This window comes from Micromys minutus (genome assembly GCF_963924665.1).
Source record: "Micromys minutus genome assembly, chromosome: 8".
Taxonomy (NCBI): Eukaryota; Metazoa; Chordata; class Mammalia; order Rodentia; family Muridae; genus Micromys; species Micromys minutus.
Genome location: NC_137977.1, coordinates 66370080 through 66396436, shown reverse-complemented (window position 1 = coordinate 66396436; position 26357 = coordinate 66370080). Strand labels below are relative to the sequence as shown.

The following is a 26357-nucleotide window of genomic DNA, read 5'->3' as shown; positions in this document are numbered from 1 at the left end:
ACATCCTCACACCTGGGGTTAAAAATGAAAGCACATTTTTATAATATCTCCATGATTTTGTTTTAAATAAGAGATCAAAATTTCAGAATTTTCACTATACCCAGTGTTGGAGATGAAACCTGGGGACTTAAGCACATGAGGTGAAGCAAGTGGCAAGTTTTCAACCACAGAGCTGCATCTCTGCCCTCTTTTCATTTTAAATTTTGAGACAAGGTTTGATGATAGCATACTATACTATATTGTATTATAATATATCCCATTAATTTGTTCAGGCTGGCTTTGAACTCACTCTACAGCGCAAGTAAGCCTTGAACTATCTTCCTTTCCTTGACCTCTTGCAGCTGGCCTTACACTGTGTGCCTCCAGACTCCGCTCTGATACTTTGTGTCAGAAAATAACACCCCCGAACCATTGCATTAGTAGACAATTTGCTAGGACAAGCTCCTTCCCAGGGCTGAAGCATCTGTCCTGCAGACAAAGTACTGAGTGGAGAAGAGACAGCAACAGGACAGCCCCTCCCACTTTTCACCAGGTCCCGCCTACTTTTGACCAGTACCCTCCCAAACCCATTGTCATCAGTTCCAGCCCACTTGTCAGCCATAAGGACCCGTCTACTTGTTATCAGGGCTGCATTCTGTAGGAATATGGATGTCTAGGTATGTGAAGTAAAACAAGGAAAGACTGAGTTGTGGCTACAGGAGTCGCTGGCTGCCTAGCAGATGTGGTGGAGGTAGAAGCTACTTTGACACAGTCTAATCTCAGAGTTGAGGTCATTCCATAGGATTTGGGGACTCTTTCCATCATTCCCTGGGGTATACAACCAATATGAACAGGGACTGGAGCCAGAGGATAACTTGTAGCATCTGAACGGTAATGGTGTAACCAGAGTTCAGATCCTGTACTGGAGAAACCCTTTATCCTCCATGTTGAAGATACTTGATGTTTTTGAGGCCCTGCTGGAGACAGGCAGGTGGCAAGTCTGTGAGGGTTGCCTTGCGTCTCAGCTGCTATGAAGAAGCACATTGCTCCAACACCGCTGTGACTGTAGGTTACTTCCATACAAACTCAGCCTCTCAGATGGGAGGCACCAGGTGATCAGTATCGAAACCCCAAAGATAACAGTTCTCTACAGTGGTAAGAACTGTTCTTGTGGATAACAGCTTCAGTCGGGTCCAAGGCTGATAATTTAACAACTCGATCCTGCCACTTAGAAGACAGTTCCACACCCTACCCAGGGACCCATCACATCTGAATGCGGTTGGCATGGAAACCGAGAAGGCTCTGTGCCAGAAATCTCAGGCTAATGGAATCAGGAACATTGCCTTCCTGTGAAGGAAAAGAACTGAGTTGTCAAGTGATGGGTTAGGGGCAAGTTCTGACTTGCACTGCCAAATTGGAAGAGCCTGGCCCGGAAGAACAGGGCCAACTGCTGCAGCAGAGGACTTTCTGCTCACCTCCACGCATGCACTGTGCTGTACCATGTGAGCACAAGAAAGCCCACCACACAGAAAAGGAGCCCAGGCCAGGTGTGCTGCTCACCTGTGTGCAGAAGGCAGGTGCCACACCCCTATTCATTTATTTCCCTCCTCCTTGCTTTACTGCTTCCCAGAGATTGGTACCTGGGACTATGCCTGTTCCGTTCTGTTTTTCTAGTACCTGCCTGGGACAAAGCATGGAGCAATTGCTATGTACTGAACTGTGTGCACAGCTTATATATGTATGTGTGTGTGTGCGTGAGTTAACGTGTGGACAGCTTGTATATGTACGTTAACATGTGGATGAACACGTTCATACTGACTTGTGTGTGCACAACAAATGCTCAGCAAGGAGACTTGATCAGCTGATCTGCCATCGTCACTAGGTACTACTGGACGTAAGGAACCACATGACTGAAGACCTCTCCTATGCAGATTGCAGTGAGCACACCTGTCAGTCAGCAAGGGCACCTGACTTCCCGGTGACAGGTGTATGCTGTCCTGCACCACGACTTGTGTTTTCTGAGCTTGGAAGCTAAGAATGTGTGCTGCCTGCTTAGATGACTAAACAAGTCAGAGAGGATGTGCGGCATATAAAAAGCACAGGTCGTACAGTTCCTGGCACTTGCAAACAGAGGCCTGTTGGGCCAGTCACAGCTGGTCAGACATAGGACTGTCTGCTGTGGTTGTACACCAGTGGCAGAGCTGATGGGGATGTCCTCCCTGCTCAGTGTCTCCAGGCAGAGGGTGGTAGCCTTTCTCTCTGCAGTAATGTAAAACACCACACAAATGCCAGCAGCTGGAGGTCAGCTTCACACCTGTCACTTCTGGCGTAAGATGCCAAGAGGAGAAGCCATTAGCTGTGTCCAAACCTTGTGGCTTTGGGGTATAGCCTAGTTGTTTGCCCAGCATGAGGGGAACCCTTAGTGTGATCCTCAACACTACATCAGCCAGATGTGGGGGACACTCCTGTAATCCTGGCATTTGGAACTCAAGTCAAGAGGATTGGAAGTTCAAAGTTATCCTTGACTGCATAAGGAGTTTTAGGTCAGACTGAGGTATATGAGATACGAGGAGAGAGAGAGAGAGAGAGAGAGAGAGAGAGAGAGAGAGAGAGAGAGAGAGAGAGAGAGAGAGAGAGAGAAGAAGAAGAAGGAGGGAGGGAGGGAGGGAGGGAGGGAGGGAGGGAGAGAGAGAGAGAGAGAGAGAGGGAGAGGGAGAGGGAGAGGGAGAGAGAGAGAGAGAGAGGTGTGGAGGGAGGGAGGGAGGGAGAGAGAGGTTTGTCATTGGCAAGTGAGGCACTTTTAAGGATGCAGTTGGTTTTAACTTTAATTTTATGAATTAAATTAATGATAATTATTTTTGAATCAGAAGATGAATGTGTGACCATCTTAGTTCGAGCTCTGACATAACTCATACTTAATTCTCACCCTCTCCCAGGTCCACTGGAGAGCCTTAGAAGGGCCCAGGGGAGGAGGAATAGCTCCCAAACCCAGGAGGGAATAAGGAGAGAGCGGGTGTGGGAGAGGGAAGCAGGGCAGAACTCCACCGAGCTGTGAGACACAAAGAGCCCCTTTCAGAAAGCTGTAGCTCATGTTTGTACCAAACTATTTTCTCTAATGGTTTCTCAAAATGAAGCACAAATGGCCAACAAACATGAAAAATGCTCAACATCCTTAGTCATCAGAGAAATGCAAACCAAAAGTGCTTTGCCAGACTAGCCAGCATCAAGAGTACAAACAACAAACCTAAATGCTGATGAGGGAGAGAGATTGTGCTCTGCTGGTGGGGATAAAAGCCAGTCCTGTCATTACAGAAACCGTGTGGAGGGTCCTTACAAACTGAAAATAGAATGGCGTGTCTCAGGAGTGCCACTCCTAGAGGTGTGTGTGTGGGGGGGGGGTGCTGAATGCACCATAGATGAGCTTGTGTGTTCATATTTACTGCCTCACTATTCCTAACAGCTGAGTTATGGGATCAGCCTGGGTGTTCAGATAACTGGACGAAGAAAATATGGTGTGTGTGTTTGTGTGTGTGTATGTGTATGTATATGTGTATATATAATGGAATTTTAGTCATTAAAGAGAATGAAATTATGTTGTTTGTTAGAAATTGGGTATAACTGAAGATCATATTACTCAAAAAGCAGACAAGACAGATACTGAATGTTTTTCTCAATTTTAGACTCTATGTATGTATCTGTGTATCCATCCATCCATCCATCCATCCATCCATCCATCCATCCATCTATCCATCCATCCACCATCCATCCATCATCCATCATCCATCATCCATCCATCATCCATCCATCCATCCATCCATCCATCCATCCATCCATCCATCCATCCACCATCCATCCATCATCCATCCATCCATCATCCATCATCCATCATCCACCATCCATCATCCATCCATCATCCATCCATCCATCATCCATCATCCATCCATCCACCATCCATCCATCATCCATCCATCCATCATCCACCATCCATCATCCACCATCCATCATCCATCCATCCATCATCCATCCATCATCCATCCATCCATCATCCATCATCCATCATCCACCATCCATCATCCATCCATCATCCATCCATCCATCATCCATCATCCATCCATCATCCATCCATCATCCATCATCCACCATTCATCATCCACCACCCATCATCCACCCATCCATCCACCCACCCATCATCCATCCATCCAACCACCTATATAATGACATGAAGTGCAAAAAGGACTGGGGAGAGGAGAGGAGGAAAAGCAAGGAGGGAGAAGGAGGAATGGGATGAATATTGTCAAAGTGAACAGCATATTTGAAAGAAATTGTTTCTATGAAATGCAGAACTATGTACAATGAATGTACACCAGGGGAAGGAGGGGGGGGAGAGGGAGAGGGAAAGGAGAAGATGGGGGAGAGAGAGAAATGAGGGAGGGGAAGAGAATGGGGAGAGGAGAGGAGTCAGACAGGAGAAATTTAGAGAACAAAAGAGAAAGGGAAGCCAAGAGACCACCAGAGTGTAGAGAGCAGACAAGGCTGCCGCTTTGCAGGATTCTCTAAAGTTTTTTTTTGTTGTTGTTGTTTTAAATATGTAAATCAAGCATTTCCCACCATTGTCCAGGTCACTGGGAGGAGAAGGAGGTTGGTGTCTTCTCCTGACTTTCATCTGAGGGACACATTTCAGAAACCATGATCTCCATCTCCTAAGGGCTTTGGTCCTGGCCGCTGGATGCTGAAGACGGAGAAGCCACAATGGAATTAGCCAGGATGGCTTCCCTTCTCACTCACTACTAAACAGAACAGACTTCAACCATCCCATTTCTGTGTGTTATTTTGCACACAGCTAAAGAGTATTTCTTTAAGTATTTGTAAATATAAAAAGAAAAGTCAGAAATGATTAGCACCCTCATGGAGTGTGGGCTCACCACATAAAACAAAATGGAGGCATTTAGGACTGGGCATTTCTGAGTTATTTTTAGGTCCTTCTGGGGACAGTAGCAGATCTGTGTGCAGCACTTACTGTGCCTGGATACCACAGGGACAATGGTGTCAAATGTCTGGCAGGGCACAGCAATCAGGCCCCATACAATGCTGTCTTTCAGTCCCAGGACCCACCATCAAGGGAGCGCCCCATGGTGTCAGCTCCGTGTCAGCTGGTGTTAGCCCCTGCTGGGCTTTGAGGATAAAAATAGTCCCTTCAAGTGAGCGAAGAGATGGTAAAAGTTTTGAAAACTTTTGGGTAACAGAACAGGCCTTTTCCAGAGTAGAAAGCCAGGCAATCAATTAGTGGAATGCTTCCTGAGACACTGGTTAAAAAATGGCCACAGGCAAAGTCTGGTCCAGTTCTTGACTGTTGGTATGGACTTGTTCACACAAGGTGTGTGTGTGTGTGTGTGTGTGTGTGTGTACATGGTATGTATGTACATGTGGTGTATGTGTGTTTCTGCATGGTGTGTATATGGGTGTGTGTAGTGTGTACACATCTGTGGCATGTTTGCTATGTAGTGTGGTATGTCTGTGTATGTTTTGTATATGTGCATGTGTATATGTGCACATAGTATGTGGGTGTATATGTGAATCGTGTGTGTGTACATGTGTTCCTGCATGTGGTGTGTATGTGTGTACATGGTGTGTACATGTGTGTGTGGTGTGTATGTATGTGTGGTGTGTGTGTTCATGGTGTGTATATGTGTGTGATGTGTGTGCGTTTGGTATGTGGTATGTGGTGTGTTTGTATGTATTTGGTGTGTGTGTGCATGCACACCTATATGTGTTGATACTTTTGCCGGTGCATGACAGACATCATTCTACAAGTACTTTTTCACCTTATGCTTTGAAACAGAGCCTCTTATGGGGTTTGGTGCTCTCTGCTTGGTTGTCTGGTCTGCAACCCCCAGGGATCTGCCGGCTTCTGCCCTTCAGTGCTGCCGTTACAGGCGTGAGACACGGTGCTGGGAGCCGGGCTTAGGGATCATTCCTGTGTAGCAGACACTTGGCTCACTGAGCCACCTCCTTAGTCCTAGAATGCATCCAAACTGTTAACAGTGTTTATTTTCTCTTTAATTCAACATAGGAGGCAACTCCCCCCCAGTCTCATTTGGCTACCTTAGATACCAACATGGGGAAGTAGGAACTACCCTCAATCTACAGACATGTCTCCTCTCTGACCACCCAGGTCAGTGTTGTCACCAGCGCAGGGCTTCTGTGGGCCAGCCAGTCCCTTCTCACCTGAACCTCTGTGCCTGTCCCCCATGCAGTAGAGGAAGACCACCATCACTAGGAAGCAACTTACTTGAGGCAAGGCTTTAACCTTTATCAGTGCTCTCTAAATTGGAATGGATTGGGTTCTTGCTCCGTGTGGCTTGTGGCACTAGCTCAGTGTGCTACATGGTGTTGATCTCTGGACTGTGTGGCAGGCATTAGATTATCTGTCACCGGGTCCTCAAGGGGGTCTAAAATGGACTGAGCACAGCATGTAGAACAGCCGGCAGCCTGTGCACACCCACAAACTTGAATACACGGGGCACACTCCTTCCCACCACACCCCAGCCTTGCTTCTTCCACCACCCCTCCCTGACCAACTTCTGCAACAGCCCAGGCCCCCTCCTCCGTGTGTGAGCCTGTGTTCTACATCCTCGGTTCTGAGGGTGTTCTACACCCTCGCTCATCTCTCCTGCTGTTCTTTCCATGATGTGAGTGCCTGCTGCTGCCACCCACCACACCATCTGCACACCACCCCTGTGCCGTCAGATCCCAAGGCAGTGGCGTGGCCATTTCTGGCCGCCTGCTGGGAACTCCTTGGAGGAAGTTTGTTTTCCAAGGGCCAGTGAGGTGGCTGTGTGCACCATTAAGCAGACATAGAACAGGACAGTCGGCAGGGAGAATGGTGGGGCACCGGGGGCAGCCAGGGCTCCATCTGACTCAGAGCCTTGGGAAGTGACTCGTGTCACCAGTGCCACAAGGGCCTGACAAATGAAGCGGGGCTGAGCGCCTGCAGCCTGTCCTGTCCCAGGCTTCCTACTTGACCTCTGCCTGGCCCTCAGAACCTCTTCTTGGTTGTGCGGCTGTCTCAGTTCCTTATGCAGAGGCCTCTGCCCTGAGTTCTTGCCAGGATGGAGTCACTAACCATGGGTCGTTCTGCACTAGCTCATGGTGACCTCCAAAGACCCAAAGACAGGCTTCCTAAAGTGCTGTTCCAGAGTCTTGACCTGCTACCCTGGTCCACCCTGAGTCAATCTGTGTCCAGAAACTGCCCCTCATCTTCTGTGGCCCAGGCAGCTGTGTCTGAAGCCTCCATTTTTCTCTCCTTGGCATCTACATTTGGGTCTTACAGATAGCGACCAAGTAAAGCCGGGAGGATTCGCTCAACCCCTGTCATACCGTCTCCTGTCACCTTCCTGTCCTCCCTCTGGCTGCTCAGTCTAGCACAGGTTATGAGACTGCCACACAAAACCAGGTAAGTGGAATCCCTTGACCTTTGGGAGACAGGAAATCTCTGACCTCAGAAAGCACCAGGGCTCCTTCCTGCCCGCCACAGGCTAACCCATGTGAAGACTTTGGGAAATGGGTTTAAGAGCCACCTGGATGCAAAGGAGAGACCCACATGTAAAGTCAGAATGATCCATCCCTGTCCCTCAGAGACCACCACAAAGATCTGCCAGAGAGCCCAGTGCCTGTGCCCACAGGAAACACCAGAGCTAAAGCTCATAGACATATGACTCATGGCCGCCAGCGCAGAAATGCCACCAATGTCCCTGCACTCATGGAGAAAAGGAACAGAGTGTGGGTGAACCCAGGACAGCATGCCGGGTGAGAACCACGGTAGCCTAAGACCACACATGCAAACACCATTTGCACAGTTGTGCAGAGCACGCCATCTCTTCAGCGCAGACGGCAGCTTCGCGGCTGCAGTGGCTGAAGCTGGTGTGGGAGGGGGACGGTGGTTGCAAACACTCCAAGCCCTCTCCCTGCGGGGAAGGAGTGCTCTAAAAATAAAAGCAATCACACTGCGACTCCACTGTTTTGTTGCTTCATTTGACCATTTCAAGAGCAGGAAATAAATCAGAACATAAAAGAGAATGCTTGTAGATGGGTGTGTGCAACTTGGAGGACCATACGCATTCTTAATATTTTATTTTAAATATGCCAGAGACTGTGCATCCTTTGGACGTCTACTGAGTCCTGCACCTGCTACACAGTAAAGAGGTCAGACATCTGCACCTTCAGAAGTAAGTTCTGCTCCAAAACCCCAACTGTATCACATACCTATCATCAGCCATTAACCAAAGGCCAGAACAGACTGATGTTCTGCACTCTGGCCATTGAGCAGCCCTGGGAGGAGCCAGGCACACCGGCAGCTTCAGGGAGAATCAGCACCTCCTGCACTGCTCCCCCACCCCCTGCACTGTTCCCCCACCCCCTGCACTGCTCCCCCACCCCCTGCACTGCTCCCCCACCCCCTGCACTGCTCCTCCACCTCCTGCACTGCTCCTCCACCCCCTGCACTGTTCCCCCACCCCCTGCACTGCTCCCCTCCCTCCTGCACTGTTCCCCCACCCCCTGCACTGCTCCCCCACCCCCTGCACTGCTCCCTTCCCTCCTGCACTGTTCCACAACCCCTGCACTGCTCCCCCACCCCCTGCACTGCTCCCCTCCCTCCTGCACTGTTCTCCCACCCCCTGCACTGCTCCCCCACCCCTGCACTATTCCCCCACCCCCTGCACTGCTCCCCCACCCCCTGCACTGTTCCCCCACCCCCTGCACTGCTCCCCTCCCTCCTGCACTGTTCCCCCACCCCCTGCACTGTTCCCGTCCCTCCTGCACTGCTCCCCCACCCCCTGCACTGCTCCCCACCCCCTGCATTGTTCCCCCACCCCCTGCACTGTTCCCCTCCCTCCTGCACTGCTCCCCTCCCTCCTGCACTGTTACCCCACCCCCTGCACTGTTCCCCCACCCCCTGCACTGCGCCCCTCCCTCCTGCACTGTTCCCCCACCCCCTGCACTGCTCCCCCACCCCCTGCACTGTTCCCGTCCCTCCTGCACTGCTCCCCCACCCCCTGCACTGCTCCCTTCCCTCCTGCACTGTTCCCCCACCCCCTGCACTGCTCCCCCACCCCCTGCACTGCTCCCCTCCCTCCTGCACTGTTCTCCCACCCCCTGCACTGCTCCCCCACACCCTGCACTATTCCCCCACCCCCTGCACTGCTCCCCCACCCTCTGCACTGTTCCCCCACCCCCTGCACTGCTCCCCTCCCTCCTGCACTGCTCCCCCACCCCCTGCACTGCTCCCCCACCCCCTGCACTGTTCCCCCACCCCCTGCACTGTTCCCCCACCCCCTGCACTGTTCCCCTCCCTCCTGCACTGCTCCCCTCCCTCCTGCACTGTTACCCCACCCCCTGCACTGCTCCCCCACCCCCTGCACTGCTCCCCCACCCCCTGCACTGCTCCCCCACCCACTGCACTGCTCCCCAGCCTCCTGCACTGCTCCCCCACCTCCTGCACTGCTCCCCCACCCCCTGCACTGTTCCCCACCCCCTGCACTGTTCCCCACCCCCTGCACTGTTCCCCACCCCCTGCACTGTTCCCCCACCCCCTGCACTGCTCCCCAGCCTCCTGCACTGCTCTCCTCCCTCCTGCACTGTTTCCCCACCTCCTGCACTGTTCCCCCACGCCCTGCACTGTTCCCCTACCTCCTGCACTGTTCCCCCACCCCCTGCACTGTTCCCCCACCCCCTGCACTGCTCCCCCACCCCATGCACTGCTCCCCAGCCTCCTGCACTGCTCCCCCACCTCCTGCACTGTTCCCCACCACCTGCACTCTTCCCCTCCCTCCTGCACTGCTCCCCAGCCTCCTGCACTGCTTCCCTCCCTCCTGCACTGCTCCCCCACCCTCTGCACTGCTCCCCTCTCTCCTGCACTGCTCCCCCACCCCCTGCACTGCTCCCCAGCCTCCTGCACTGTTCCCCCACCCCCTGCACTGCTCCCCACCCCCTGCACTGTTCCCCCACCCCCTGTACTGCTCCCCTCCCTCCTGCACTGCTCTCCACCCCCTGCACTGTTTCCCCACCCCCTGCACTGCTCCACTCCCTCCTGCACTGTTCCCCCACCCCCTGCACTGCTCCCTACCCCCTGCACTGTTCCCCCTCTCTCCTGCACTGCTCCCCTCCCTCCTGCACTGCTCCCCTCCCTCCTGCACTGTTCCCCCTCCCTCCTGCACTGTTCCCCCACCCCCTGCACTGCTCCCTTCCCTCCTGCACTGCTCCCCTCCCTCCTGCACTGTTCCCCACCCCCTGCACTGCTCCCCTACCTTCTGCACTGCTCCCCTCCCTCCTGCACTGCTCCCCTACCTCCTGCACTGCTCCCCTCCCTCCTGCACTGTTCCCCACCCCCTGCACTGCTCCCCTACCTTCTGCACTGCTCCCCTCCCTCCTGCACTGCTCCCCTACCTCCTGCACTGCTCCCCTCCCTCCTGCACTGTTCCCCACCCCCTGCACTGCTCCCCTACCTTTTGCACTGCTCCCCTCCCTCCTGCACTGCTCCCCTTCCTCCTGCACTGTTCCCCCTCCCTCCTGCACTGCTCCCCTCCCTCCTGCACTTCTCCCCTCCCTCCTGCACTGCTCCCCTCCCTCCTACACTGTTCCCCCTCCCTCCTGCACTGTTCCCCCACCCCCTGCACTGCTCCCCTCCCTCCTGCACTGTTCCCCCACCCCCTGTACTGCTCCCCTCCCTTCTGCACTGCTCCTCTCCCTCCTGCACTGCTCCCCCTCCCTCCTGCACTGCTCCCCTCCCTCCTGCACTGCTCCCCTGCCTCCTGCACTGCTCCCCCACCCCCTGCACTGCTCCCCTCCCTCCTGCACTGCTCCCCCTCCCTCCTGCACTGCTCCCCTCCCTCCTGCACTGCTCTTCCACCTCCTGCACTGCTCCCCCACCCCCTGCACTGCTCCCCTCCCTTCTGCACTGCTCCTCCACCCCCTGCACTGCTCCCCCACCCCCTGCACTGCTCCCCTCCCTCCTGCACTGTTCTCCCACCCCCTGCACTGCTCCCCCACACCCTGCACTATTCCCCCACCCCCTGCACTGCTCCCCCACCCTCTGCACTGTTCCCCCACCCCCTGCACTGCTCCCCTCCCTCCTGCACTGCTCCCCCACACCCTGCACTGCTCCCCCACCCACTGCACTGCTCCCCAGCCTCCTGCACTGCTCCCCCACCTCCTGCACTGCTCCCCCACCCCCTGCACTGTTCCCCACCCCCTGCACTGTTCCCCACCCCCTGCACTGTTCCCCACCCCCTGCACTGTTCCCCCACCCCCTGCACTGCTCCCCAGCCTCCTGCACTGCTCTCCTCCCTCCTGCACTGTTTCCCCACCTCCTGCACTGTTCCCCCACGCCCTGCACTGTTCCCCTCCCTCCTGCACTGTTCCCCCACCCCCTGCACTGTTCCCCCACCCCCTGCACTGCTCCCCCACCCCATGCACTGCTCCCCAGCCTCCTGCACTGCTCCCCCACCTCCTGCACTGTTCCCCACCACCTGCACTCTTCCCCTCCCTCCTGCACTGCTCCCCAGCCTCCTGCACTGCTCCCCTCCCTCCTGCACTGCTCCCCCACCCTCTGCACTGCTCCCCTCTCTCCTGCACTGCTCCCCCACCCCCTGCACTGCTCCCCACCCCCTGCACTGTTCCCCCACCCCCTGCACTGCTCCCCTCCCTCCTGAACTGCTCTCCACCCCCTGCACTGTTTCCCCACCCCCTGCACTGCTCCACTCCCTCCTGCACTGTTCCCCCACCCCCTGCACTGCTCCCTACCCCCTGCACTGTTCCCCCTCTCTCCTGCACTGCTCCCCTCCCTCCTGCACTGCTCCCCTCCCTCCTGCACTGTTCCCCCTTTCTCCTGCACTGTTCCCCCACCCCCTGCACTGCTCCCTTCCCTCCTGCACTGCTCCCCTCCCTCCTGCACTGTTCCCCACCCCCTGCACTGCTCCCCTACCTTCTGCACTGCTCCCCTCCCTCCTGCACTGCTCCCCTACCTCCTGCACTGCTCCCCTCCCTCCTGCACTGTTCCCCACCCCCTGCACTGCTCCCCTACCTTCTGCACTGCTCCCCTCCCTCCTGCACTGCTCCCCTACCTCCTGCACTGCTCCCCTCCCTCCTGCACTGTTCCCCACCCCCTGCACTGCTCCCCTACCTTTTGCACTGCTCCCCTCCCTCCTGCACTGCTCCCCTTCCTCCTGCACTGTTCCCCCTCCCTCCTGCACTGCTCCCCTCCCTCCTGCACTGCTCCCCTCCCTCCTGCACTGCTCCCCTCCCTCCTGCACTGTTCCCCCTCCCTCCTGCACTGTTCCCACACCCCCTGCACTGCTCCCCTCCCTCCTGCACTGTTCCCCCACCCCCTGTACTGCTCCCCTCCCTCCTGCACTGCTCCTCTCCCTCCTGCACTGCTCCCCCTCCCTCCTGCACTGCTCCCCTCCCTCCTGCACTGCTCCCCTGCCTCCTGCACTGCTCCCCCACCCCCTGCACTGCTCCCCTCCCTCCTGCACTGCTCCCCCTCCCTCCTGCACTGCTCCCCTCCCTCCTGCACTGCTCTTCCACCTCCTGCACTGCTCCCCCACCCCCTGCACTGCTCCCCTCCCTTCTGCACTGCTCCTCCACCCCCTGCACTGCTCCCCCACCCCCTGCACTGCTCCCCTCCCTCCTGCACTGTTCTCCCACCCCCTGCACTGCTCCCCCACACCCTGCACTATTCCCCCACCCCCTGCACTGCTCCCCCACCCTCTGCACTGTTCCCCCACCCCCTGCACTGCTCCCCTCCCTCCTGCACTGCTCCCCCACCCCCTGCACTGCTCCCCCACCCCCTGCACTGTTCCCCCACCCCCTGCACTGTTCCCCTCCCTCCTGCACTGCTCCCCTCCCTCCTGCACTGTTACCCCACCCCCTGCACTGATCCCCCACACCCTGCACTGCTCCCCCACCCCCTGCACTGCTCCCCCACCCACTGCACTGCTCCCCAGCCTCCTGCACTGCTCCCCCACCTCCTGCACTGCTCCCCCACCCCCTGCACTGTTCCCCACCCCCTGCACTGTTCCCCACCCCCTGCACTGTTCCCCACCCCCTGCACTGTTCCCCCACCCCCTGCACTGCTCCCCAGCCTCCTGCACTGCTCTCCTCCCTCCTGCACTGTTTCCCCACCTCCTGCACTGTTCCCCCATGCCCTGCACTGCTCCCCCACCCTCTGCACTGCTCCCCTCTCTCCTGCACTGCTCCCCCACTTCCTGCACTGCTCCTCAGCCTCCGGCACTGTTCCCCCACCCCCTGCACTGCTCCCCACCCCCTGCACTGTTCCCCCACCCCCTGTACTGCTCCCCTCCCTCCTGCACTGCTCTCCACCCCCTGCACTGTTTCCCCACCCCCTGCACTGCTCCCCTCCCTCCTGCACTGTTCCCCCACCCCCTGCACTGCTCCCTACCCCCTGCACTGTTCCCCCTCTCTCCTGCACTGCTCCCCTCCCTCCTGCATTGCTCCCCTCCCTCCTGCACTGTTCCCCCTTCCCCTGCACTGTTCCCCCACCCCCTGCACTGCTCCCTTCCCTCCTGCACTGCTCCCCTACCTCCTGCACTGCTCCCCTCCCTCCTGCACTGCTCCCCTCCCTCCTGCACTGTTCCCCCTCCCTCCTGCACTGCTCCCCCTCCCTCCTGCACTGCTCCCCTCCCTCCTGCACTGCTCCCCTCCCTCCTGCACTGTTCCCCCACCCCCTGCACTGCTCCCCTCCCTCCTGCACTGTTCCCCCACCCCCTGTACTGCTCCCCTCCGTCCTGCACTGCTCCCCCTCCCTCCTGCACTGCTCCCCTCCCTCCTGCACTGTTCCCCCACCCCCTGCACTGCTCCCCTACCTTTTGCACTGCTCCCCTTCCTCCTGCACTGCTCCCCTCCCTCCTGCACTGTTCCCCCTCCCTCCTGCACTGTTCCCCCACCCCCTGCACTGCTCCCCTCCCTCCTGCACTGTTCCCCCACCCCCTGCACTGCTCCCCCTCCCTCCTGCACTGCTCCCCTCCCTCCTGCACTGCTCCCCCACCCCCTGCACTGTTCCCCACCCCCTGCACTGCTCCCCTACCTTCTGCACTGCTCCCCCACCCCCTGCACTGCTCCCCTCCCTTCTGCACTGCTCCTCCACCCCCTGCACTGCTCCCCCACCCCCTGCACTGCTCCCCCACCCCCTGCACTGCTCCCCTGCTTCCCGTTCTTTGGCTTAGGCTGCTGTTGCACCTCTGCCTTGAAGCCCCTGAGGAGCCAGGCAACATGTCTCGTGTTTCTGCTGTGTCCTGGGGGAGTTCTGAGCATTACTCAGAGACATAGAAACAGGAACGTTGCCACAGGAAGTGGTTAGATTTGTGATCAAGGAGGCAGAGGTGGGCAGGAAATAAAGTCTTGCTGACAGATGGTGCCTGCCTTGTGGACACTATCATCTCAGTTTTACTGATGTGAAACTGGAGGCTTCGGGGTCAGCAGTAAAGTATTTGGTTTTTATTTATAGAGTGGAGTGGGAATCTCACCCAGGAGAATGACAACGTCAACGCTGGTGGGGAGAGTGACGGTTCACGTGAACAAGCCTTCTAGAACTATCTGTAGGATGAATACATTTTCTTCAAAATAATAACAGGGAATCTTTTCTCAGGATGTAGTGAGGATGAAGGGTTTGTGAGAGCCTGCTCATTGCTGCATTTCCCTCCGGCCTGCACTACTTTACTAGAAAGGCGTCTGTGCTCTGTGTGCACATCTGTATAGAGACCAGTGGACAACCCTGGGCATTGGTCCTTGGGTGTTATCTTCCGGTTTGGGAAACGGAGCCTTTCACCGGCCTAGAGGTCACCAGGCAGGTTGAACTGGGCAGCTGGTGCGCCCCAGGGATCTGCACATCTTTCCAGACCAGCATTGGGGTTGCAAGTATGTGCCAATGTGGCCGACTGTTTTCCATACACGTTTTGCAGATCACGCCGAGGTCCTTGTGCTTGTGAGACACAGGCTTTACGGATGGAGCCACCTTCCCTGAGCCCAGTTTCTGTTTTATCGCACACTCTAACAGGAATAGTGGATCGGCCCCTGAGGTGTTTTGAGAGAACAGCAAGGAAGACTTGCCTGGAAGGTCTCCAAGGACCCCTCTGCCTCTTCCCAAACATTCTGCTTGGATTTAGTGGAGATGCTGCTGCAAGTCCACCCCTACAGGCAGCTACTGCTAACAACATGTAACTTCTACATTGGCCACTCGGTAACCAGGAACCAGCTTAAACTTGCCAAGCGAAGTGTGCTCCTCTTCAACAAGCTCTGTTTCCTCAGAAACATGCTCTGTTTAATTTGGGGCCGAATGTAGGGTGCGTTATGGTCTCCAAAGAGTAAAAAAATCAAACAGCAAATAAAAACAGGTTTCTCTGAGCATCCACCTCACACCCCTGTTCACCTCGTGACTTCAAGAAGTTCCTGATCCAACATATGACTGTTTTGTGGAAAATCCCCTGACTAGTGAGTTACAGACTCCCTGGGCTGAGGGACAAAGACCCTCATGCCCTGCCCATCCAGGATCTCGATGTACAGAGAACCAGGAAAGAAACCAAGCATGCTGGGATGGCCAACCCTTGCTGTCTACGGGAGACACAGGCACAAAGGGCACCGGAAGTCTGAGGCTAGCCTGGTCTACACGCCGTCTCAACAAAACAACAAAGGAAGAAAGGAGGAGAAAAAAAGAACAATTTGAGGGCCTCGAACATTGAAGACTGTCAACATTCTCACTGTAAATTTGAGCTGCCCTACCTGGCACCCTGAAGCCCAGGGCAGCTATAGCTTCCCCTCTACTGAGAAAGGGGAAATCCCTGAGGGTGACCGGAGCCTGCACTGCATGGGGAAACTGAGGAAGCTTGAGTGTCAACTTGGTACCAAACCCACACAGACATCTGTTTATGAGCCATAGGCTGTCGCTGGTTGTCCTTCCTGTCCAGGCTTCTTACAATGACCTGGGCCTGTGACCTCGAGGGTGGCCAAGTGGTTTGAGCTCCCTCAGAGTTCTCCTTCTGTGTGAGTGTGGCTGTGGTCAGGATGCCCATAGTGAATGCATGTGTGTGTGTGTGTGTGTCTGTGTATGTGAGCACACGTGGAGAGTAGGGAGAGGGAGAGAGACAGAAAGATCGAAGATGTGATAGGATCCCCGTTATCCCTGAACAACCAGGCAGACAGCCTCTGTACCAGTACTCCAAAGGAAAAGCTGGGTGACGGCTATGGCTGTACCTCTGTACCTCTTTTTCTTTCAGCCACATCCACAGAATAATAAAATGCAGAAGTAGACTATGCCTTTGATGAATCTCTACTTCTGACTCCATTAAAAAACTCAAAGTCCTGCCATTAGCTCCCCATGGACCACCAGAGGGAGATACTGTGGAGCCTCTGCTCCTCAGCCACAGTTGTGTCTGACCTTCCCGGTGTCAGTACAGACAAGGGACATCCTTGATGCACAGTTTTGAGCCTCCAGTGCGGGTTCCACGGGGACATCCAAAGTGGGGTCGCAGGTGAATTGCATGTGGCAGGTGAGTTCGCCAGTGTGAGTGTGAGTGTGAGTGTGGCAAATCCTGCTCAGTTAACAGTAGGTCACCTGCTGGGATGCCCAAACAACCCGAGTTTGTGGCCATGGCTACTCTCGTGAGCTGCCACATCCAGATACATTCTGGGCAGGTGTGTGTGAGACAGGATGTGCTGTGGGAAGCGCCACGCCTGACGTAGCTGCTGAGTGGCTGGGGTTCTGTCCAGGGTCTGAGTCCAGAGCGGGAAGGATGGAAGCAGTGATTACTAAGCTTTCCAAGTAAGTGTCCCGTCACCCTCCTCACAGGATACAGGAGAGCTTGTCGGGCTTTGGGGTGAAGTGGACAGAGAGCCAGGAATGGGGGGAGTACAGCACATTTGGGGTGTCTCAGGACGGCAAGGCAAACATCTTCCTGACTCTTATTTCTTGAATGTGTAAGATGTCAACGTGAACGTGCCCCTGAGAGAAGAAATAACCATTCCCTTGAGGGTCCTTCTGGGAAATCAAGGACATCCTGATTTTCAAGATGGCGACGCCCACACAGTACATTTGTATAAGAGACGTGAACTGGAAAAGTGTGACCTTCTTACAGGACACACGAGCTCCCAAGTCCAGTGACAGATTCAGGCAAGGGTGAGGCAGTGTGAGACGGTCCTGTTCACTGGTGAAGGCTAAACTCAAGTGCTTCTGAATTAAGATCAGACCCGAGGCACTTAAAAGGGACCATGGTGCTGGGTACAAGACATCTGGGATGGGCCCTGTGAGGGATAGCTCCCAGCGTCCCTGGGCTGCAGGCACATCGCTCTGGAACTGGCCAGAGCCCGTCACATCTGCTATTTGTGCTAGGGAGACTGTATCCCTTTTTGTTCTCAGGATCTGCTTTCTGTCCTATTGTGGCTCTGCTGACTGTAAGTGACTCGGGGGCATTTCTAAGGTGGGGCTCTCCAGCGCAGGCTTTCTGAGCCCTTTAGGCACAGGCAGCCGTGGCTGTTCTGTGGGAGTCCGCCTGCACAGCCCTGGGCGCCCTGGGACTGTTACTCAGTCACTCCCCTTCTCTTCCTCCCACCTGGGATGGTATTGCTAGATTCAGCTCCCAGCTGGGGGATTTCAGCTCCCTGTGAGACACGCTGTAACAAGTGGGGACAAGGCAGTGTCCCTGGATACCTTTACCTACTCTCTTTACCATCCTCCATATGAGTACCCACAGGAGAGGCAGCTCAGCCTCGGTCGAGGAGTCCTACACACACACACACACACACACACACACACACACACACAGAGAGAGAGAGACAGACACACAGACAGACAGACACACACACACACAGACACACAAACAGACACACACAGACAGACAGACAGACACAGACAGACAGACACACACACACAGACAAACAGACAGACATACACACACACAGACACACACACACAGACAAATAGACAGACAGACACACACACAGACACACACACATAGACAGACAGACAGACACACACACAACTTACATCTGTAAGCACATGCTGCACATGCACACACACCCATAGGTACATGCCAAACACACGTTCGTGTGCACTGGTTTGCATACACCACACATGCACTCGCAATAGCCTAGGCCCTAAGAGATACAGAATGGGGGATTTGGTGGACTTCAGAGGGCTGCAGAGACTGTGCCTGAGGGAGGAGATGTCCAAGAGAGGAGGTGTCAGAGGGAAGAGGGGTGCAGAGAGCAGGGGGTAGAGTTGGGCCCTCCTACTGTGCCCTCAGTATTGAACAAGCTTCTTTTAGTAGGGCGGGAATCGTGGTACATGCCTTTAATCCCAGCACTCAGGAGGCACAGGCAGGCCTCTGTGAGCTTGAGGCTAGCCTTGTCTACATAGTAAGTTCTAGGTCATCCAGGGCCAGGGCTTCAGAGAAACCCTGCCTCAAAAAAGAGGAGAGGAGGGGAGAGGAGAAGCAGGAGAGAAGGGGCAGGACGGAGCCAGGCGAGCAGAGGTGAGGGGGAGCAAGGAGAGGAGAGGAGGGGAGAGGAGCTGCCCTGAGCCCCCAACTATTAATAGAGATTAATAGTGCACACACTGACAGTTCTCTATCTCCCCGGGGCAGGGACCAAGCAACAGAGAAGAAGAGACAGTGCCCACTGGGGGCAGTACCACATTCTGTGCTCCTCTTCCTGGTGTCTGGAGGCGGGACTGTCTGACACTCCTAGTCAGAGGGCCAGGAAGGAAGTGATGAAAGTCACCTTGCCTGGCAGTAGCGTCTCCAGCTGACATGCCACCCTTCCCCTTTCCTCCTAGGCACTCTGTTCTGCCCTCTGAGCAGGAACAAAAGCAGTTGGGATTCTGAGCCTCTAACATGTAGGAGTTCTGATAGGTTGTGTCTCAGTCCAGGACTGGGGGTCACTGAGGAGACACTGAGACTCACAGGGGCTCCCCTCCTGGATGCCAGTGTTAAGGAGGCTAGCCTGCTTGTACAGCGCCCTCTAGAGGTGCACTTGCACAAGTTCAGGCACCTAGACACTTCCTCTAGTGGAGCTGCAGTCAAAGTGGGTCTGGCTGCTGCCTAAGCTTAGGACAGACCACGCAGAATGAAAGGCTTCAAAGGTCACAGAGCGTTTCCCGAGGAACACCTGGGAGCGCAGACAATGTGTGGAGGGACTGGATCCCCAAGGAGGTTCCCTGAAAGCACAAGCCAGGAAAGTGTGAGGATGAATTGAAAGATACAACAAGAACCCCAAGATTAGAGGTTAGAGGTGCCAAGAAAGACGTCTGGTATCCTGAGAAAAGGCACAGGCGGTGAGCCCGGGTGGGCTGCAAACAGCAAGGACTTAGGCGTGAGGATACCTAAGCCCACTGGTCATGAGGCTGTCAGGTGTAGCTCGCTTGCCCTAATGTGAGTGTTCTCTTAACTTGGGAAATGTCGCTGGGAGGGGTCACTGAATGGATAGGTACAGGCTTGAGGTATCCCTCAAGGTTGCCTCAGGGATATCTGAGGAGCACATCCATCACTCGCCCCGTGTGGTACCCACATCTTGGCCACGGGAGTGTCTGTGCTGCTGGGGTTCCATGTTGCTTCAGTCTGACCCTTGCTGTTTCCTGGTGCTTCTTTATGTAGCAGAAGGTGGGGTGGATTTACTTCAGCAACTCAAGGACAGAAGAAACATCATCTAAGGGATTAAATTGTGGATGAGCCTTATATGCAGCTGAAGTCGCTGGACCATAAAGGTCTTGGGAATCTCTTGAAAGAAGTCTTAAAGATTGAAGTCTTAATGTCACAAACTCAAAGGCCTGTAGAACTGAGCAAGAGACCCTGCTCCTGATGAGGCCCCGGAGACCATGGTACTGGGCACCGGGCAAATGCAATCACACCAGAAACCTGCAATTTCTGGGTCTTGAATGTTTCCAGAGAAACTGGAATTCTACATTCTCAAATTGGACCACATAGGAGAGAGCAAGAGGTTTTCAAACGAGTTTTCATCGGGACCATTACAGGTCGGAACACAAAATAGTCCATCAGATAGTTGGGGTATATTCTCTAACCCACCAATTAATTTAAAGTCTTTAATGTATTTATTACGTATATACCCATGTAAAGGAATGAAACAAATACAGCACAATATTTATTGTAAAAATACAGGGGAAAATAAAGACTGAAAAATTCGACATAGAGATTGCGTACTCTGGTCTTGGGATGTTCTGGGCACGTCCACACCAACTCCAAGACTCCACTCCCAGATAACAGGAGCCCAGGGTAGGGCAGGAGGCTGGAGGCCCGCACGCATGCAAGAAAAATTCCCATCTTCAACCCCAACTCCATTTGTCCTCACTAATAAGGCATGTGGAGTAGCTGAGTCCATTAGGATGGCTGGGGGGCTGCTCCAGGGAACACCTGGGGGCTCCCTCTCAGGAATGGTGCTGAGTGTGTAAAAATCGCCTGGTTCAGTCAGTTGGAAAGAGCAAACTTGTCCTCCTCATCTCCTGCCCTGATCTTTCAGCCAGAGGCTTGTCTTCTCTTGGAAGGGGCTCCTCCCTGTGGTCAGGCGCTTGGTCAAGGCACAGTCCCTTTTTCCCACCACTCTTTGCAATGGCTTCCTGGCTTCTGTGTACCCTCTCGCTGAGGCGGCCTCTCAACAACAGAATACTGATCTGCTACTTTAAAAGCAACAACAACAGCAAAAACTACCTTTGCTTTCAATGTGTCAATTTGTGCTAAAATGTCCCCTGACCCCTCTGACCCCTGACCCCTGACCTCTCGGGCCCATCCTAGAATATCGCAAGCCCATTGGAAGTGCTCACGTGCCATATTTACCTTGTTTACTGGTGTCGTGAATCTGAACTCACATCACTGAGCCATATCTACAACACTCAAAGCTGCGTTCACAGCACTTGTCATAGATGACATTTTTACTACGACCTTCTGGGTGCCAGTGTGACCAATGAGGTACTGGCGGCAAATGCTGTCTGGTTCTTCTCCAGTCCATGAACCACACAGGACGGGCACTTGTCTCCAGTGACAGAGCAGTGAAGTGCTAATGAACCTGCAGCACGCCCAACATGGCTGAGCTCCAGCTTTGTGATGGGTTTGTTTGTAAGCAGCGTTCTTACTGCCCCCGCCCCCTGAGCACCAGGATTACAGGCGTGTCCAGGACGACCAGGATGCCTACCCGCTGTTTCACGGATGCCCTCAGCTGCTCTCAGGCAACCTTCTCTTGTCCTTTTCCTGGAGCCCACCTCTAGTTGGACAGGGGATGTGGGGCCTTAGCTTTGGTAGCACTGACTTCCCACCTCTGGGTTTTTCTAGCATGGGAACCTGTATGCCATACTCGTCCAAGTCCTGGCTCGGCAAGGTCCAGCTTTGCTCAGCTCCACGTCTTTGGGTCATATCAGGTCTGTTGACAGAAGGCTGAGGCTTTGGTGGAAGGTTATCCCAATTGAGAAACCATTTGATATGACAGTTTATGGCCCATGGCCACTGTGTAACTGTCATCTTTAATAAAAAAAAAAAAAGTGAGTTGGAAAACTCTTAGAATGTGTTGAACACAACTTTGCACCCTTTGAAATGGCTGTGTAAAACTCTGTACTTGTAGGAGCTGGTATGGCTGCACCACACGCACCAGGAAGCACAGCTCTCAGTGGGGGAGGGGATGAAACCAGAGCAGTGTAGTGAGTTCTTAGTTATCCTGGGCAAGAGGAAGATCTTGTCTCAATGGTTAGGAGTACTTGATGCTCTTGTTGCCGACCTGAGGTTCGGTTCCCAGCACCCACACGGTGGCTTACAACCATCCATAACCGCCGTTCCAGGGGATGCCACGCCCTCTTCTGACCTCCTCAGGCACCAGGTATGCATATGGTACACATATACATGTGCAGGCAAATACCCATATGTATAAAAGAAATAAAACCGAAAGTGTCAGAAACCCAAAGAAAGAAAGAAAGAAAAATAGGAGCCCACATAGCCACAGACTCCTGCGTGTGCACATGAGACACTTTACCATTCACAGAGGTTCGGTCCTGCCCCCTCCTCACATCCGAGGAGGCCAAGAAGCAGAAGGCAGAGATGGCACGGCTCTGCCACCTCCCGTGTGACACAAGACATCTGACTTGCCACAAGGTGGCCAAATCTCACACTTGAACACCACCACAGCAATCACGGCTGTGCTAGCTGCACTTGATCTAGACCGCATAGCCTCTGGTAGTCTATTGCTTCCTGGGTGCCCCTTACTGCAGACCGACCAAGCTGTGGTCCACAGAGACAAGTGCATGCCGACATCTCTGATGAAACAGCTCCGTCTCCATCCCCATAAGATTTGACCTCACCTGTGCATCTTTCTGACAGACGGGTGAAACAGGATAGCAGTGGAAGGAAGACGTGATGTGACCCCAACATTCAGACATCCTGTCTGCACCACCAGTCAAGTTTGTGCACCCACTGAGCAGCGTCTCAGTCCTGAACTGTCTAGAAGGAACCGGTCACTTCTGCAGAGCAGTGGCACCCTCTTCTGGTACATGGTATATATTACTAGAATTGCTCATCTCATGGAGGACCTGCGGGGGGGGGGGGGGGGAGTAGCCCTGTCCTGAGAGCTTTATAGGAAGTGGGTGGGGCATGTTGCCTTTCTTCTCCATTGCCTTCTAATGACAGGATGGTATGTGCAGTGTGTGTGGGTGTGTGTGGCTTAACAGTGTTTAAAAAACTGGCCGACTGAGCAACAGCCTGGTTCCTCAAAATGGGGTCAACATGGTTTCCTAGGCTATGGTGCCCTGCAACACTTCCTTCCTCCTGTGTAGCCAGGCAACCGGGCCTGAGGTGTAACCACAGTGCTGCAAACACTGTGGACAGAGGAAGAGGATGGAGACTTAACACGGTGTCCGCTGAGACACTCCCCTGAGACGGAAGCAACCTTTCAGTGGCATTTTACCCATTAACGTAAGGTCTCAAAGCTGGTATGCAGCTGATTAGGCAAGGACTGCCTCTGGTGAGTCTGGATTCAGGCGACTGGCTTAGCTTGGGGCTTACAGCCATCCCTTCACACTTGTGCCTAGCTGCCAGTCAGGCCGGCCTACAAACTTCTCTCTGCCCAGTTCATCCCATCCAAAGGACTCCATGTTCGCAAAATAAATGGATGTCAAGGGGGTTTGCTTTTTTAAAATGCTATGAGGCTCCTGGACAGTCAGAGAAGCCCTTATGAAGTGGAGGAGGCTGGTTTCATTTGGAACCACGTCTGAGCCACACAATCAGTTTATAAAGAATTCTCTGATAGATTTCTTAGGATCTATGGTCCATGTTCAGGCGGGAGGAATGGTCACAGTCAATGTGAAACCCGACAATCTGGGTTTGATCCCTGGTACCCACATGTTGGAAAAGAGATTCAGGTTCCAAAAATTGGCCTCCTCTGACCTACGACATAGGGCATACACACCTCCTCCCCCACACCACCACCAACAATAAAACAGCAACAAAACCCAAAAAGCCCCAACCAAACTAAACCAACCAAATAAAACAGAGAAGCCAGCCAGGGTCACTTGAGTTTTCTGTCTTCATTTGCCATTTTTCACCTGTATCCTGGAACCTGTGTCTATTCCAGAGAGAGCCATGAGGCAAAGTTATCAAGTTCAAGGACAGGGCTTTGGCAGCTCACCCTGTTTTTGGTCTGTACCACTGAGGATTGCTGAGGAGTACTCGGGGCCCAGCCTCCCCGACTCAGGGTTGAGTGAACCTAGGACATCTGCAGGTAGCATGTTCCTCACACACCCCTGGGCTCTGACTCAGCCAGAACCAGGATGAGCTGTGCATGCATGAGGGTGACTCGTATCCTCTTTCGTCTACACTAGCACTTCATGCCACAGGCATGAGTACATCTGTGTCCTAGGTCTCAGGAACATCTGGCAGCCACTGTGTGGAGGAGAGCCTTGTAGCTTCTGCGTTGCTCTTGGCCTCTACCTTCCAGTCAGGGTAAAGGCCATGGACACAGCCTCAGGAATTGGAATATCTATGCTCCCAGAGGCCTTTTGTGAGACATGGTTTATGTATTACATACACTTTGTGTACACACACACACACACACACACACACACACACACACACAGTACAATATTACACAGAGGCTGCTATCACTACAAGTAAACTAAAAAGCAATTAACTGGGACTAGGGTCACAGCTCAGTAGTAAAGCACTCACTCCAGCATAATAAAACAATAATTAATACTAAAGATGAAACATGGTATCCCTGATATTCTTCTGTGTATATAGATGTCCATTGTTTCTATGTACATACTTGGAAAACACAAGTTAGGGACCCATCCCAGACGACTCCGAACCGTCCTAAAGAGTACAGCCAGACGTGCTCTGTGCCGTGCCCCTGAGTGTCTTAAACTGTGCACCTTGCTGTCAGGCAGCCACACCGCTGTCCCCTACCCTTCCTTCCACCATGAAGAAAACCGAACACCCCACTTCCCTAAGATGGGAATGCCCCTGGAAAATTCCCATAGAAGTGGACATAGCCACAGAAACTGGAGAGCCCCTTCCCCACTGGCCTGCCACCCACTGTACTTCTGGCCCCCAGTCACGGTTTTCAGTCCCTGGGTTCACACTGACCTCAGAGGCTTTTCAACAAACAGATCTTTGCTCAAGAAGGACAATGCAGGGAAGAAAGACAAGTTGAAGAAACCAAGTTAATAAGAACGAACAATAAGGAAACGGCAGGGTAGATGGCGCTGCCTGCCTAGTGGGGGAAAAGTATGTAGAAAGGCCTTTGCATAGGCAAGTCGGGGCTAGGGAGTGTGGCTATGGGCACTGGCTTTGAGGGACTGAAGCCCAGGCTGCAGAACCTGAGCCTTGAGCCCTGCGGCGGCAGGGCCTGGCTGCTGTGTCCTCTTGGGACGTGAAGCCTGGCTCTCAATCACACTTTCTTTCTCCTGTCTCCCTAAGTGGGAGACAAGAGACAGCAGTGCCCCTCGGGCTCTAGATAATCACAGTCCTCAAAAAAAAAAAAAAAAAAAAACCCACCTACATCTGATTTTTCTGAGAAATAGGAAGAAACAAAACCCGTGTGCAGGGCGGTGTGTGCTCGTGAGGCAACGGAACCGAGCCCTTCATAAACCACAGTTATTCCCAACATCAGCTGAGTCACTGTCTCCAGCCAGCCCAAGTACACAGGCTTTGGCAAGCTTGCTTCCCCATCAGCTTGCTTTCAACACTGCGGGGCCTGCTGCTGCTGTTCCCATAGACTGGCTGAGAGCAAGACTTCCAGGAGCCTTAAGGAACACGAAATGTGACAGAGCCTTCGGTCATGGGGGGAGGTCTGCAGGAGGGCAGTGTTTGCCACAGCAGTGCCCAGGTGTGTCTACAGATGAAGGCAGAGGTGGCGGGAAAGCCCAGTGGGTAGCATGACAGGTCATGATGGCTGCCTAGAATCCACGTAAAACCAAGTGTAGCAGTACATATCTGTAATTTCCATGCTAAGAGAAGGAGGTGGAGACTGCTCTCTGGAAGCTCTTACATGTTTCTCATAAGGCAGGAGGCGAAGACTCACTCAGGATGTCCCTCTGACTTCTGAACAGGCACGGTGCCACATGCAAGCTTGTGCGCACGTTCGGAAACACACATACCCACACAAAGACCAACCAAAACAAAACCAGAAGCACAACAATAACAAACCCCCACAAAGACATGCACGACCCAGGGGCCCCTGAAACACAACTTTCTCAGTGAGAATGCGTGGGCTCACAGTCCAAGCACGACAGACGCTTTCCTCTTCCCGCTGCTACATACCGAACACATCGCTGTCTTCTGAGGCCGTCTGAGAAAGCTTGCCCACACTTTGCTTCTTTTCAGCCTCTCCTCGGTGAATCTCACCATCCTGAAAAAAAAAAAATAACACACCAACAAACACAGTTAGACACTTTGTTAGACACATTGAGATACATCTGGATACATTGTCTTCAGGTGGGCGCTGGGGCTCAGCTCTGGCGATTTCTTTGCTATAAGACTTGGGCGTGCTCTGGCTCCACCCTAATGGATGCCTGTCAGTGTCAGTCTGGACACAATACAGTATCCAGGCAATTCCTGCCCTCAGACTGTCTGGCCACTCTTCGTTTTCAAATGGCTTACAGAGGCAGACTTGACATTCCACCACATTTCTTTGAATTCTAAGTAAGGCTGTTCAGAAGCCAATCAGGACTCTGGGGACAGTATGCTAACACTTAGCCATGCCTTGTTGTGGTAATAAATTAATCTCAGTTAGGGGTTTCTACCCCACCTTTGATCATTCAGGTCCAAGATAAAAGACACAAAGCCTTTATGAGAAGTGTAAAAGCACTGGAGCTGGGCACATAT

The 26357-nt window shown here is 53.9% G+C and overlaps 1 protein-coding gene across 4 annotated transcripts in view; it reads right to left on the bottom strand.

Annotated features, from left to right (window-relative positions):
- The window catches only part of MBP (myelin basic protein), a 110979-nt gene that overhangs the window by 41226 nt on the left and 43396 nt on the right, over window positions 1–26357 (bottom strand). For all 4 annotated transcript variants that reach the window (XM_080920268.1, XM_080920270.1, XM_080920269.1 and 1 more), the window contains exon 3: window positions 25794–25881. In XM_080920268.1, the coding sequence (XP_080776394.1) occupies window positions 25794–25881 (88 nt within the window). The remainder of the gene's footprint in view (window positions 1–25793; window positions 25882–26357) is intronic.